The sequence below is a fragment of the Anolis carolinensis genome, chromosome 1 (assembly GCF_035594765.1).
Source record: "Anolis carolinensis isolate JA03-04 chromosome 1, rAnoCar3.1.pri, whole genome shotgun sequence".
In the NCBI taxonomy this organism is placed as follows: domain Eukaryota; kingdom Metazoa; phylum Chordata; class Lepidosauria; order Squamata; family Dactyloidae; genus Anolis; species Anolis carolinensis.
Genome location: NC_085841.1, coordinates 262,266,677 through 262,281,156, shown reverse-complemented (window position 1 = coordinate 262,281,156; position 14,480 = coordinate 262,266,677). Strand labels below are relative to the sequence as shown.

General features: G+C 39.9%; 1 protein-coding gene across 1 annotated transcript in view; it reads left to right on the top strand.

The window, feature by feature from the left end:
• Positions 1-14,480, top strand: part of hras (HRas proto-oncogene, GTPase) — a 69,049-nt gene that overhangs the window by 34,448 nt on the left and 20,121 nt on the right. The window contains exons 2-3 of the mRNA XM_008108607.3: positions 5,103-5,257; positions 14,192-14,370. Of these exons, the coding sequence (XP_008106814.1) occupies positions 5,147-5,257; positions 14,192-14,370 (290 nt within the window). The 5' untranslated portion in view covers positions 5,103-5,146. The remainder of the gene's footprint in view (positions 1-5,102; positions 5,258-14,191; positions 14,371-14,480) is intronic.

Below are 14,480 nucleotides of genomic sequence, written 5' to 3'. Positions count from 1 at the left end.
CTCTCGGGTGAGAAGGGCGGGGTATAAATGTTGTAAATAAATAAATAAATTCCAGAGATGTAAAAGCTTGGAAAAAACATAGAAAACATTTTTTTTGTTCAAAGCCTCTTTTCCTGGAAAAATGGAGGAAAATATATTATGGAATCTTTTAGAATGACAAATAAAATGTTTATCACAAAATATTCATACAGTCCTCCCCCCCAAAAAATTAGTCCTAATTTACTATTCAACAGGAAGGATGTTATGGAGAACTGTGTAAAAACTAAAAGGAGGGCCAAATTCTGATTAGTACTAGGATGGGACACCATCAATGAATACTAGGTGCTGTAGGCAGTATTTCAGAGGAAAGAACTGGAAAAACTATGTTGAGTATACCTTGTCTAAGAAAACCAAATGAAATTCATGGGATCACTATACGTCCACTAGTAATTTGAAGGCATAGACATGAACACATACGGCAGTGATTCCCAAAGTGGGCGCTACCGCCCCCTGGTGGGCGCTGCAGCAATCCAGGGGAGCGGTGTTGGCCATAGGTACATATATCTTTCTATTTAACTGCTATTAAAATTTAAAAAAAATTAATTTCCAGGGCACTGAGTAATAATTTTTCTGGAAAGGGGGCAGTAGGCCAAATAAGTTTGGGAACCACGGGCATACGGTATATACTGTATCTGTATCAGATCATTGCTATTCATGGCCTTGATTTCCTTTTGTACATTCTTTTTGTGGAAGTGAGTACTTTATGTCTGCTTGACATTATGGAGAACCATAGGAAACAAAGTTTTCTTTGTTTTATTAATGTGAGCAGTTTCATCTGTTTTTATTACTTTTTGCCTTCTCCTAATCAATTTTCAAAGCCAAAAATATTCCTTAACATTCAAGACCTTGTAGCACCATTTGTAACGACAAATAAAAATTGAAATAAAGTAAATCTAGTTTGTAATTATTGTAAAATCAAATTCATTTCAATATACCAAATATATTTTATGTCTAATACATTTCATGTTTCTGAAGTGATAAAGATATTTTTATTTATTTAGCTTATTTATTTATAACCCGCTCTTCTCTTTTAAACTATAAAAGGTGCTAGTGTGGTATTTTCTGAAAAATTCTTGGGGCTTTCTGGGCTTGAAAAATCTCAGAATTTTAGATCTCTGTTTGGCCACTAGCCAAACTATCCCTGTTCAGAAAAATTGAAGGGCCAAAGCTAGTAGAAGGTGCTCCATGTTGGAAAGGCCAACTAGATTCAAATGAGATAATTGCATCTAGCAGCTCTGCTAAGTCATGAATCATAGAATCATAGAGTCAGAAGAGACCTCGTGGGCCATTCAGTCCAACCTCCTGCCAGTCATAGAATCATAGAATAATAGAGTTGGAAGAGACCTCATGGGCCATCCAGTCCAACCCCCTGCCAAGAAACAGGAAATTGCATTCAAAGCGCCCCCGACAGATGGCCATCCAGCCTCTGCTTAAAAGCCTTCAAAGAAGGAGCCTCCACCACATTCCAGGCAGAGAGTTCCACTGCTGAACAGCTCTCACTGTTGAATCCTTGCATTCAAAACCATCTACCTCAAGGGTGGGAATCTTTCTAGCCTCCTGATATTGTTGAGCTATAATATCCCTCATCCCAACTAATGTTGAGGAGTGCTGGGAGTTGCAGTCCCACAACACCTGGAATAGAGAGCATGACTCATAACATGGAGCCCTGACTGGCCCTATAACATAAGTGAGCAGAAATGCTTCACTGCCACCTTCTAGAAATGGTCCGCCATGTGGAAACAGAACCACCATTATCACCATGTTCCCTGTGGAAAGCCCCGGCAAGAACCTGCTTCGTGATACCATGGCTAACTTTGAGTTTCCTTATGCTGAATAATTGAGAAAGCCTCTCCTGTCTTAAAACCTGGTGAAATATTAAACTGAGAGTGAACCTCAATGAAGCTAGGTAGGATTAAATAGCACACTTTCTTTTTACTTATTTATTTAAAACATATCTCCCCATTGCAACTGAGCCTTGGCAAACAAAGACACATGCATTTTTGTGAATATCTTTAACCAGTGCGAGAGAAGATATACATTTGGAGGATACTGGGAGCAGAATACAACACAATCCAAAATCTACAAAACTGATACCTTTAGCGTCCAAACAAAATGCACAAAATACATTGTGTAAATTTTAAAAGCTTCATTGTTTTATCGATCAAACAATGTAAAAAAAATCATACAGAAGGGGGGAAAATCAACATTGATGGAGTCACAGGTTTACATTTTGTCTTGGATGTTCCTTCTGTTGTCAGTTCAGATGGTCTAGAAGGAGCTCAATGCAGCAAAGGCCACTCCCCTCCAAGGCCATCTGGACACCAGGGACAAAGGGCAGTAAAAGGCAAATAATAACATTTCAAGCCCATTAGCAACACAAAAGCAATGGAGTCAGGAGTCACTCCTAGCCTCAAGAGTGTCAACTGCTGATGGTTTCATTGACCTTTTGGCAGCTGGAAAAGACAGAGATAATTGTTGGGTTCATTTTGCATTTGAATCATTTTGTTTAATTTAGTTTAAAAATAATCTCTGCCTGGCCTCTTGTGCCAAGGCTGCTGAAATGAATATAAAAAACCTCAATAGCCTCACAACCTCTGAGGATGCCTGCCATAGACGTGGGCGAAACATCAGGAGATAATGCTTCTGGAAAATGGTAATGCAGCCCGGAAAGCTCACAGCAACCCAGTGATTCTGGCCATGAAAGCCTTCGACAACACATTGAATATTGTTGTATTCTATGTAGTAGTCAGAGATAAGGCCTATCACCTGCTGAGTTGGGTTTGGAGAAGAGGGACATTTTGCTGATTATACCAGAAAAAAAATGGGCCATAGCTTTTGCTTCCTCCATTGCCCTACCAGTTTATGGGGATTATAAATGGACTTCTTATGTTGCCCTTATTTAATATTAACACTTGTGTAGGAATTAACCTGAGAAAAGAAGGGATCCGGCAGCTCTGCTGGAGCATTAAGCTGCTTTGAGTACGACTCTGGGAACTAGGGTTCAAATGATGCTCGCTCTGTCATGGAAACCCACTGGGTGATCTTGGCCAAGACACACTCAGCCTCAGAGGAAGATTAAGGGAAAAACCCTCTGAACAAGTCTTACTTAGAAAGCCTCATGATATATTTGCACCACCATAAGCTGGAAATGACTTGTAGACACACAACAACAACCCTATGGTGCTTTGTCTTAGTGTGCAGCTGAAGAACCTATGGCCTTCCAGTTATATTTTGAACTATCCAATTCCAATCTGAACTATCCAATTCTAATCTGAACTATGACCCCCACCATCCCCTACTGAGCCCCACAAGGAATGAGTTATAAGTACATAATTTCACTGCTTGTGACATTATTTAAGCAACCTAACTCTTTTGAACTGAACTTCTTTGATCTCTGCTGCTCTACTATGTTTGTGGAGCCCCCGGTGGTGCAGTGAGTTAAACCACTGAGCTGCTGAACTTGCTGACCCAAAGGTCGGCAGTTCGAATCTGGGGAGCGGGGTGAGCTCCTGCTGTTATGTTAGCCCCAGCTTCTGCCAACGTAGCAATTCAAAAACATACAAATTTGAGTAGATCAATAGGTGCTGCTTCTGTGGGAAGGCAACAGTGCTCCATGCAGTCATGCTGGCCACATGACCTTGGAGATGTCTATGGACAATGCTGGGTCTTCGGCTTAGAAATGGAGATGAGCACTAACCCCCAAAGTCGGACACGACTAGACAATGTCGGGAAAACCGTTACCTTTACCTTTATTATGTGTCTAGTTAAAGTAAGTTGTAGCATTATCTTTTTTCTCATTGCTACAGTTCTTTACTGTTTCTTTTTTCAGCTGCCCTGAGGTTCCACCAGGGCCATGTGGTGGGGCTAAGAATATGTTTTATGTTAATGCCACTAATTTGTTTGGCTACTCGGTCTTTGCGCCTGTTGATTTAATAGTTAATCATTTTATTCTGCCCCTGGAAAACATATTCAAGACTTTAAAATAAGGGCCAGTTTTCAAAGATCAGTCAGGTTTGTTCCTGGCTTGTGCTGCATTTTTGTATGATGACACAGCAGCACCAACTCCTGAGAGTGATAGCAGGGTTTTTTTGTTGGATTTTTTTTGTTACATGTTCTTAACTACAGATACTGTGATGGACTGTGCATGACAGCTGGTGGTTTCCATATTAGTAGACTGATGAACCCCTGTTCCCAATTAGGTTTAGCATCTTGCATAACCCAGGCTAAACCCCAAAGCACACTAAATGCCTAATTGGCTGGAGTGGATACCGCTTTCTGATTTCTTTGTTTCTTATGTCCTATTGTCTATACAAATGTATGCAAGGCTAGGAGAGCATGGAGCAAAAGCAAGTTACCCAAATGTGTGCTTTTTTCAAAAAAATAATTTCACAAGAAAAGTCAAAAGAAATCTGTTTTATGCAAACAACTGGTTTCTGACCAGTTCATTTGAGAGAAGGAATGGAGTCTGTCATTGTGATACATAGAAGAACAGACTTCCCAGTTTCACTAGCAGTAGTTTAATTTGTCCACAAAGTGTTTATAATATTTATCTTCTATACACCATCTATGTGTATAAGTGCATGTCTGAGGGGAGACTCCACTGAGCTGAGATTTGGATCCTGTTCAGATTCCACTCCCTACCGATTGCGCCCACACTTGGCAATATATTTTAATGTAAACCACTGACGTTGATTAATTGAGTATGAATAATAAATGGCATCAATCTCTTTCCTACTTCATGTGTGTGCTTCCCTTTACCTGCTCTTCATAGTTTTTACACAAGGCCTTAAGAGGGCTGTAATCCCCTTTGGTGCTTCTCAGTGTTGAGTGTTTTCTATGTCTATGTAATGAAAACAGTTCATAACTGGTTGGTGTTTTGCATCAGCAGAAGAACCTGGTGTCTTCCACGTGTTGTTCCTGTTTTCTCCCTGTGGCATTTGCAATGCCATAGTATGGACCTGTTATTGCCTTATGTTGTCAGGTGGCATTAATGACAGATGGTTGTGAGAAGAAAAGTTTCATCCAACCTCTGGAGTTGTTAATCCTTTTCTCTTTTCTTTCAGGTCCCAGTGTTGTGAGGGGTCCCTGAGGTGGGACTGGCCAGAAGATGACAGAGTACAAGCTGGTGGTGGTTGGTGCTGGAGGTGTGGGGAAAAGTGCTTTGACCATTCAGCTAATCCAGAACCATTTTGTTGATGAATATGATCCCACGATAGAGGTGAGCAGTTTGATTGTTTTGAGAAATGCACTGTTGATTCCTTTCTTTTTTGCCCCAGTGGTTTCATAAAATCTTAGAGTTGGAAGGGCCATCTAGTCCCACTCCCTGCCATGCAGGAATACAAGACTAAAGCACCCTGTAAAGATGTCCATCCAGCCTCTGTTTAAAGATCTCCAAAAAGGAGAGTTTATCACCTTCTAAGGCAGATGGTTAAATAATTCTTACACAAGATGTTCTTCCTAATGTTAAGTGCAATCCGTTTTCCTGTAATTTAAATCTATTCGTTCATATTCTCTGTAGCAGCAGAAAACAAGCTACAGCTTCTACTTGGCATCTCTTCCAATATTTAAAATTGGCTACTGTGTCGCATCTCGCTCATTTTTTCTTCTGCCTCGGCTGTTTCAAAGGGGAAAGCTTAACCCCTCTCCTTAACCATCTCTGGAAGTTTATTAAAGATGAGAGGCAGGACAAACTAAACAACAGGTCCCCCAAAGAGAATAATGGTCATGGTAACAAATGATAATGATGATAACAATGTTGCCCCCCCCTCCTTCTCACCATCACTACCATCCTTTTCCAGTCTAGGATTAAAGGTATCTTGCTAAAGTATAACTTCTTTAAAATGCCAAATACAAAAGTTAAAAATACTATTAACTAATCCATAAAATTAAAAGCAGCAAGTAAAAATAGCCATATGATAGAGTTCTGCAAGACCCAGACATCTTAAACATTCAGCCTTTGCTGAAATAAGTAAATGCAGTGGACCATTCATATCTGTTCACTTTTGGTTTGAAGGGTCCTGCATAAATGCAGAAATCTATGGATGCTCAAGTCCCATTATATACTATGGTGTAGTAAAATGCTGTCCCCTATATAAAATGGCTAAATTAAGGCTTGCTTGTGGGACTTTTAAAAAATATATATCCTTGGAAACTTTGAAACAGAGGCTGGATGATACTTTGATTGTGCTTTTCCTGCATGATGGGGTTAGACTAGATGGCCCATGTGGTCTCTTCCAATCCTATGTGATATATATATATATTCAAGCAATTGATGGTTGAATTCATGGATGCAGAATATGTGGATGCCGAGGCCTGACTATAAATAGATAATACTAAATAGTCTTAACCTACCTGCAGAACGATAGCAAGGAGAGCACCTTTCTGACCTCTCTCAGAAGGGTGTTCCAGAGCCTGGGATCAGCCACCAAGTAGGCCCTCTCCTGAGCTCCAACCAAGTGTCCTTATGTGAGTGGTGGGGCAGAGAGAAGATCCTCTCCAGAAGATCTCAGAATACAAACCAATCCCTAATAGAGAATAGAGCCTTCTGATAATCTGGACTGGAGCCATACAGAGATTTAAAGGTGATAACAAGGACTTTGAATTGCACAGAAACATATCACAGCTAGTGGAGTTGTTGCAACAAGGACCGTGTGTGCTCCACTTGATAATCTGATTATTGTTCTTTGAACCAGCTGAATTTTTTTAATACTCTTAAAAGGCATCTCCTTGCAGAGCATGTCATAGTAATCCGAAGTGTATGATATGAAATAGGATATAAAGTCAATTTGAAATCAAGTCTACCTGAGAGGGAATGGTCAGAAGGAAATCTTCACACCCCCTGTGAGCTTTGCCAATTGTTAATCTGGTTGCATATTCTACCATCATTGTGGCTAAGTAATAAGACAAAAGATTGGAATGTGAAAAGCTGAGCTACAGCATATGCAGTTTGGATACTATGGGGAATTCCAGGCTAAGTTCTAAGTTAGTATCCTCCTGAAACAACACATGTCATACTGTAGGGAAGGATCTTTTAAATATATTTTCTCCTTAACTATTAGCTTGTGCCATTAAGTGCAAGGTCTGCCCAAGGGTCACTTGTGGTCTCTTGGTATCCAGGTCATTAGTCAACATGTCCATTGGTTATCTTTTGTTCATGCTATATGCCCTGCCCATCTTCATTTTCTCCAGTGTAAAAAAAAAAACCCCACATAACACAGTGCCTTGCTAGTGGAGAAACCAGGGTGCTTGATGGTAAAAATGTCATTTCACCTCCTCTGCATTTATTGATCTCTACTTTTTATTTATAAAATACAGAGACGGTGACAGCAAATTCCTGTGATAGAAGTTATATGTTGTTAGCAAAGGATGTCATTAAAGCTGAGCAGTCAGTACTCACACCTGGCATCTACTGTGGAACCCAGTGCCCAGGAAAATACGGCTATTGATTTTGAACTGTCTGTGGCTTAACCTGCCAAGAGTAAATAACTTTGAACACTTGTGGATTTGTTTTGTAAAAGGTTCAAAATAAAATGTAATCTTGGTGCTAGTTGGCTGATACATTTTTCAATCTGATCCTCCACATTTGTCTATTGAGACAACCCACGAGGAAAAATGTGTTGGATTTCATAGGATTTACTCCCAAATAAGAATGCATAGAATTGCAGCTTTGCTCTTCAATCATTTGCATGTTTACTCAGGCATGGCTATTTCCTCCCAGTTGAGAATGTGACCAGAAAATGCAGTTGTTTTTAAATCAGTTGGGTATATATGGGCATATGTATAATGCTGATTATTCTTTGGACTACAACTCTCAGAATCCTCTAGCAGCTGTGCTGACAGTCCTCCCTCAATCAGGGAAATTTTTCAAGCATTGTGATTGAAAGATTACTTTGGCATCACTTTATAGGGGTGCCTGTATATGTTCCTCTTTAAGTGTTGCAGAGATACAGAGTTTAAAGGAAGCAAGGCCGAGGAAAGGCTGGTAATCCAGAGCCTGTCTGGGAGAGAGCCACTTGGGTGTGTCCTGAGCACTTCTCTCTGTGTTGCAGCGCAGTAGTCTGGTTTTGTCATCTTACTGTCAAGAACAGGAGCTTGCATTGTGCTCCATGAGGCCCGTTGAGAGGGAGGAACTGTAATGAAATAAGGATAAAACAGACCCTGGGATTGAGTGCTTCTTATAAACAGCTCAGCTAACATTCAGTTCAGGGAGAATGTCATTATGGTTGACTGACTTTGGTGAAGGGCCAGTCTAGGCTAACTCTTTGCTGCTTGTTCTTGCACCCTACAGATTCATTTACAAGGACTGTTAAGGTCAATTTATCACTATTGTTTGGGGAGGGCACTGTGAATTAGTCTTCCAGATGTGCTTGCTCCTATAGTTAAGCAGTTGAGAAGGGAGATAATGTTTCTATTGTATCAAGTTGGAGCCAACTTTCTTTCCACCTTGGTGTGGCTGATGTTGTCAATTAGTCTTCTTACTTCTTAGTTTTCAAACCTTTTCAAGTTAGAAAGTGTGATACTCTAAGAGCAAGCATGTGGCCCTCCAAGTGTTTGAAACTTCAACTCCCATAAGCCTTAGCCAGTTTGCCAATGATCAGGAATTCTGGGAGATCAAGGCTAAAACACCTGGAGGACCACAGGTTGTGTACACCTGGTCCAAAGCATTAAAAAGTTAATTCTTCACGTAATGAGGTGTTGATATTAATAATTTAAAGCAGCACATCTGCTGGGTTGATGGTAGTTCTGATCAACACATCTGGACACCACTAGATTAGAGAAAGCTGATGATACATTGGGAATATAATTCAAGCATATGTATTTGTAGAGTTGATGGAAGCAAACTTATTAGCAACAGTGACATCAATATTCTCCCTTGTACACATTCCCATTATTTTGCCTGTTTCAATCCCTTTTAGTGACAAGGAGCCTCACTTGTTTTTGAACTGGGGAGTTTTCTCCATATGTCATGGTACTCCTGATAAGATAGCATCTTAGATAGGTGCAGCTTTAAAAATAACTTTTTCAGGCATAGTTTGGTTGTGCTTTCTCCGCATATTCTGGTTTATCTTTCAGTTCTCTGTTACTGTGGTCTCCTTTATTGTTCACATTGATCATCTGTAGGAGGATGATTAAAAGGTGGATTGAGTCTTCCAATTCGAAGCTCATCAGTTAGTGGGTCATCAAATGTGTGGTTACTTAATTAAATACCCAGATATGTTACCAAAACTATTATTCAACTGCATCAAAATAGGAATTGACAACCTGGATTTTGAAACGAAGAACAAAAAAGAATGTATTAAAATTCTAAATTAAATCCATTCTTGATCTTGAAATTTGTCTAATGACACATACTTAGGTTCCAAATACAAATTGAACATTAAATGAGGTAATAGACATACCGTACACTGTTTCATTGTAAAAAAACAAAAAAACAAAAAACCACTGGTCACAAACTGTGCTCTTTGTGAAAAATATAATTTTCTATCTATTTCAAAATTATTTTAAGATGAACCAATAATTTAAAAATAAATGGCAAGTAAATTTTATCAAAGGCTTTCTCAGCATCTAAGGAAAAATGGTTGGTCAATCAGTTCTGTCTAAATTTAAAGCAATCAAGTCCACAACCAATTGAATACCCGTATTTACTTGAGTCTAATGTGTCATCGAATCTAATGTGCACCTCAATTTTCAAAACCCTGAAACTCAAAAAAGCATGTACAATCTACAATGTACAATGTACAATCTAATGCACACTCTAATTTTGGGAAGGTAGTTTAGTCAAAAAAGGTAAGTACATTATAATTAAGTAAATACGATACTGTTAGCTTTTTGACTGTATTGGATAAATCACATCTGGTTAGGACTTACCAAAGATGAAATGTTTGTGTAATCTATTAGCTAGATGTATTTTTGATGCCCTCAATTCCTTTGATTTAGGTTTTTCACTTTGAAACAAGTTAGAGTAGTGCAAGAGAATTTGCTGCTCATTTTGTAAGTAAACCAGAGCAGAGCTAGCTTGACTATTTAACTTTTCTGCTCCAGTGAACCTCAGAGAAGCAGCCTGCATTTCTATTAGGAAGATGGGATCCAGTGCTTCAGTAGCCAAAAGACCATTTCCTTCATTCTCGTCGAAATCCATTGGGGAGGCAGCTGATGCATTATTGATAGGGGTATATAAATGCCTTTCTCTCATGAAAGCCTGAAATGCCAAGCATCTTGAAAGTAGTTGGCATCTTGTCAAGCAATCAGTCTTCTCAGTCTCTTGGTTATTGTTCTGTCTCCTGGATTCCCCTTTAGGAGTTAGTTGCTATGATGGTTGTAGTGATAAATATCTGGAACCACACTGGTTTTAAAATCTTGTTCGTTAGTATACAAAAGTACAGATTGATGGACTGTGTTACAGTGCTCCAAGAAAAATTCTCTACACATTGTGCTTTCATGTCCCATTTTCACATCCTCTGTGCTCCTCTCTCTGTACAGACAAGAACTGGACCGGTTCAGGGCCAGAGGAGGCATAACAGTGGGATTTCTCTGGGCACTGGCACTTTCCCAGTTGGCAGGGTGGGAGAGTAATGGTCAAAAGGGGCTCCTAAGCCCTTGGAGATGCTTCTGTAAGTGCCATCCAAGTCCTTTTCATGGCACACAGCAAAAGTCATAGAAACCCTAATGGGTAGGCAAGTGGCTTAGTATGAGGAATTACAGTTCACCCTCCACATTCATGAGTTTGGCGTTTACAGATTTGATTGTTTGCCACATGCACATTCAAGGAGGATGGTGTAGTGATTGTTATGGCTGTCACAAACCACTTCACTAGGCCCAGGGCTGCTGTGTGAATGTGCATGCAGTAGCAGCCTTGGGTTCAGTTTGGTGGAGCACCTGTCTTTGCTCGCAGCCACCTCTGGAAGCTGGCCACTATATGGGCCTTGGGAAGCAGTTTATGGATCATCGCTGCTCCTCTGCTGTCCTTGGGGCTTTGGAGGAGACAGAGCAACAGCAGTCTCATTTGTCAATCATGCTGAATGCTACAAGGGTTTCAGGAGGCGGTTGGCAGACCATTACTGCTGCTTCACTCTCCCCACAGCTTCAGGCACAGGGCAACAGAAATCTCTCACCAATCATCTCTGGAAGCCTGCTAGTGGTGGGGGACATTGTTGATGCTTTGCTCTCCTGAAGGCCAATACACCCCATTGGGGAGCCCTTTTCACCAGAAAAATTTAGTCCTCCCTACAAAATTACCCACTTTTGTGGGGCTCATGCACCCCTAACCACCATGAATTTAGAGGACTCTTTACACTGTGCAGTGTATGCGTAGTTGGCAATTGCCAAGGAGGCCCAATACTTTCTCACTTCAGAAGAAGAAAAATTTGAAAAATGAAGGGGCTGGCAAAAAGAAACCAGAAATGAGGAAGGTCAAGAGGGCAATTCTCTTCAGAAAGTTAGATTATTACTCAGAGACACAGAAATGGAACATCAGCTTGAGTTTATGCTTCAAATTAAAAAAGGTACTACTACCAATTTGAAGAAGTTGCCAACATAATTGATAAGCAGAAGCAATAAGATCTACAGAAAGTGGAAATCTTAACTCAAGTGAAGAGGGCAAAAATCTAATGCAGACAAACATAAATAAGTGATAAGTCCCACAACCAGGCTGCTGTGAATTTTCTGGGTTGTATGGCCATGTTCCAGAAGCATTCTCTCCTGACGTTTCACCAACATCTATGGCAGGCATCCTCAGAAGTTGTGAGATATATTTCGTTAATATCTGTGGAAGGTCCAGGGTGGGAGAAAGAACTTTTGTCTGTTTTAGAGGCAAATCACTAAAATTGTAAAGACCAACAAAATATTTAAAATATTTAAAATCATCAGAAAACTAGCAATGCTGAATGTTCAAGCCATTTTCTCAATTTCAGAAGAGGATAAGCTTTATTTCTATACTGTGGCTGCCTTGTAGGAATATCTCGAGAGGGAGGAAGAAACACTATTTCACTTTAAAATCTGTTCAGAATAATTTGGAGGCATTAAACTAAGAGACTGTAGGGAGTTTTAAGGATAATGCTTTGGAATTCAATGTAACCTAGAACCCTGGTCTTTTTCAATGGAAGGAAGCCCTTGGCACTAGTGTATATATGGTCAAGCTGAACTAAATAAAAGACCTATTTGGGTGCTCATGGGTTTAACGTAAAGGACTTAATGTGCAGTATGACTGGGCAGTCATACAGGAAGGGCTTTTCCTGCGCACGGACTCCACCCAGTGCTTGCCTGTGTTCTGTTTACTCACTGGCCTGTATGCAATGTGGCCACAGAAGATGACTGTGACCCTGTGAGCAAAGCTGTTTTTAAAAGGATTGCTGTACACTAAATAAAGTTAAGAAAATAGGTGTGTGAAGGTTGGGTGGCTCTGGTGTCAAAGGCATACCTTGTCTGTTAGGAGACAACACTGTCAGTTCCAAGAACAGGGCATCGGCTGTGCCCGTTCCTCCTCTGGCACCAGTAGCACAACCTGTTCTGATGTCCATTCTCCTCAATTCCCCTTCTTCCCAGCTTCCATTTTAGAAGACTGGGTGGGCCAGTAACGAAACCTGTTCAAAATCTATTCAAGCCTGGATGGTATCAACGATCTGTTGAATTCAGAAAAGAAACACTATCAACTTCTAAATACAAAATCAACACAGATGCACCCTCTACTTAATATATTGCTTAACGCACCGTTGGCAAATGTTTTTTTAACTGCAACTTCCAGAATTCCTCAGCTAGTTGACTGGGGGATTCTGAGAGGTGTAATCCAAAAAAGTAACTGTAAAACTCTGGGCTTGGGTTCTAGATTTGCAAGATGAAACTACAACAAGATAATTAGATGACACCAGTTTGTATTTTCTCACTGTATGTCTATTTTCCACTGCTCCTTGAATAATTATCTGTATAGTTGCCGGCCGCTACTCATTTTGACAGGATAGTGAAATATGTGCATTCCAGTGCCATCATCCTCACCAGCTCAGGATTTTAATTTTTAAGTGACAAAGCAGAGTTTTCATAAGTTCATATTTCTCTAGTGCAGGGGTTCTCAAACTTTTTCAGCTGTGGAGGCATTTTTGAAAGAAACATTACTTGTGGAGACCCAAGAAATTTTTATACATTATATTATATATTACAGTAGAGTCTCACTTATCCAACATAAACTGGCCAGCAGAACGTTGGATAAGTGAAAATGTTGGATAATAAGGAAGAATTCAGGAAAAGCTTATTAAACATCAAATTACATTATGATTTTACAAATTAGGCACCAAAAACATCATGTTTTACAACAAATTGACAGAAAAAGCAGTCCAAAACATGGTAACTTTATGTAGTAATTACTGTATTTATGAATTTAGCACCAAAACATCACATTATATTGAAAACATTGACTACAAAAACATTGGCTACCAACAAATTAACTACAAATAAAGATAGAATTGCATAAAATGAACTTACAGTAGCAAGATTGTCAGAAATTAAATCCATAAAAAGTTCAATCCTTGCTGCCTAGAGAAACAGCTATGGATTGGGGCAGGAGGTAAACTGCGTTGGATAATCCAGAACGTTGGATAAGCAAATGTTGGATAAGTGAGACTCTACTGTATATATAATGGATATATGTCAGGCATGGACAAAACTTTGGACACAGGGGCTGCATTGTGTTTTAAAATTTGACAGATAGGCTGAGCTAGTGGTAAATGGATGGAAAATGTTTGTGTGAACTAATTGAAAAAAACATGAACAAATTATTATGCACACTGCACATATCTCATTCGTAGTGCAAAAAAGAAAGAAAGAACAATACAGTATTTAAAATGAAGCACAATTTTAACCAATATAAACTTATTTCAGTATTTCAGTGGAAGACTCTAGGGCAGTGGTTCCCAACCTGGAGTCCCATATGTTTTTGGCCTACAGCTCCCAGAAATGCCAGCCAATTTACCAGCTGTTTCGATTTCTGGGAGTTGAAGGCCAAAATATCTGGGGACCCCCAGGTTGAGAACCACTGCTCTAGGAGCCTTCCAGTTCAACCCCCTTCTTCCCCTTCTGGTTCGAGTAACCAGAATATGAACAAGTAAGCTGCATTTTGTTATTTGCTCCCCATCTAATATTTCTTAATTCTCTCCTGGTCTTGCAGGACTCCTACAGAAAGCAAGTAGTCATCGATGGAGAAACCTGTTTGCTAGACATCCTTGACACAGCAGGCCAAGAAGAGTACAGTGCCATGCGAGACCAGTACATGCGGACTGGAGAAGGGTTTCTTTGTGTCTTTGCCATTAACAACACCAAGTCCTTTGAAGACATTCATCAGTACAGGTCAGCCAAATTAACAGATAGAGGTAATGGTTCTGGGCAGGATGCTATGTAATCTTCGTCAGTGAATGGATGATATACAAAGAGGAAGAAGACAAGGTGCTGAATGCTGG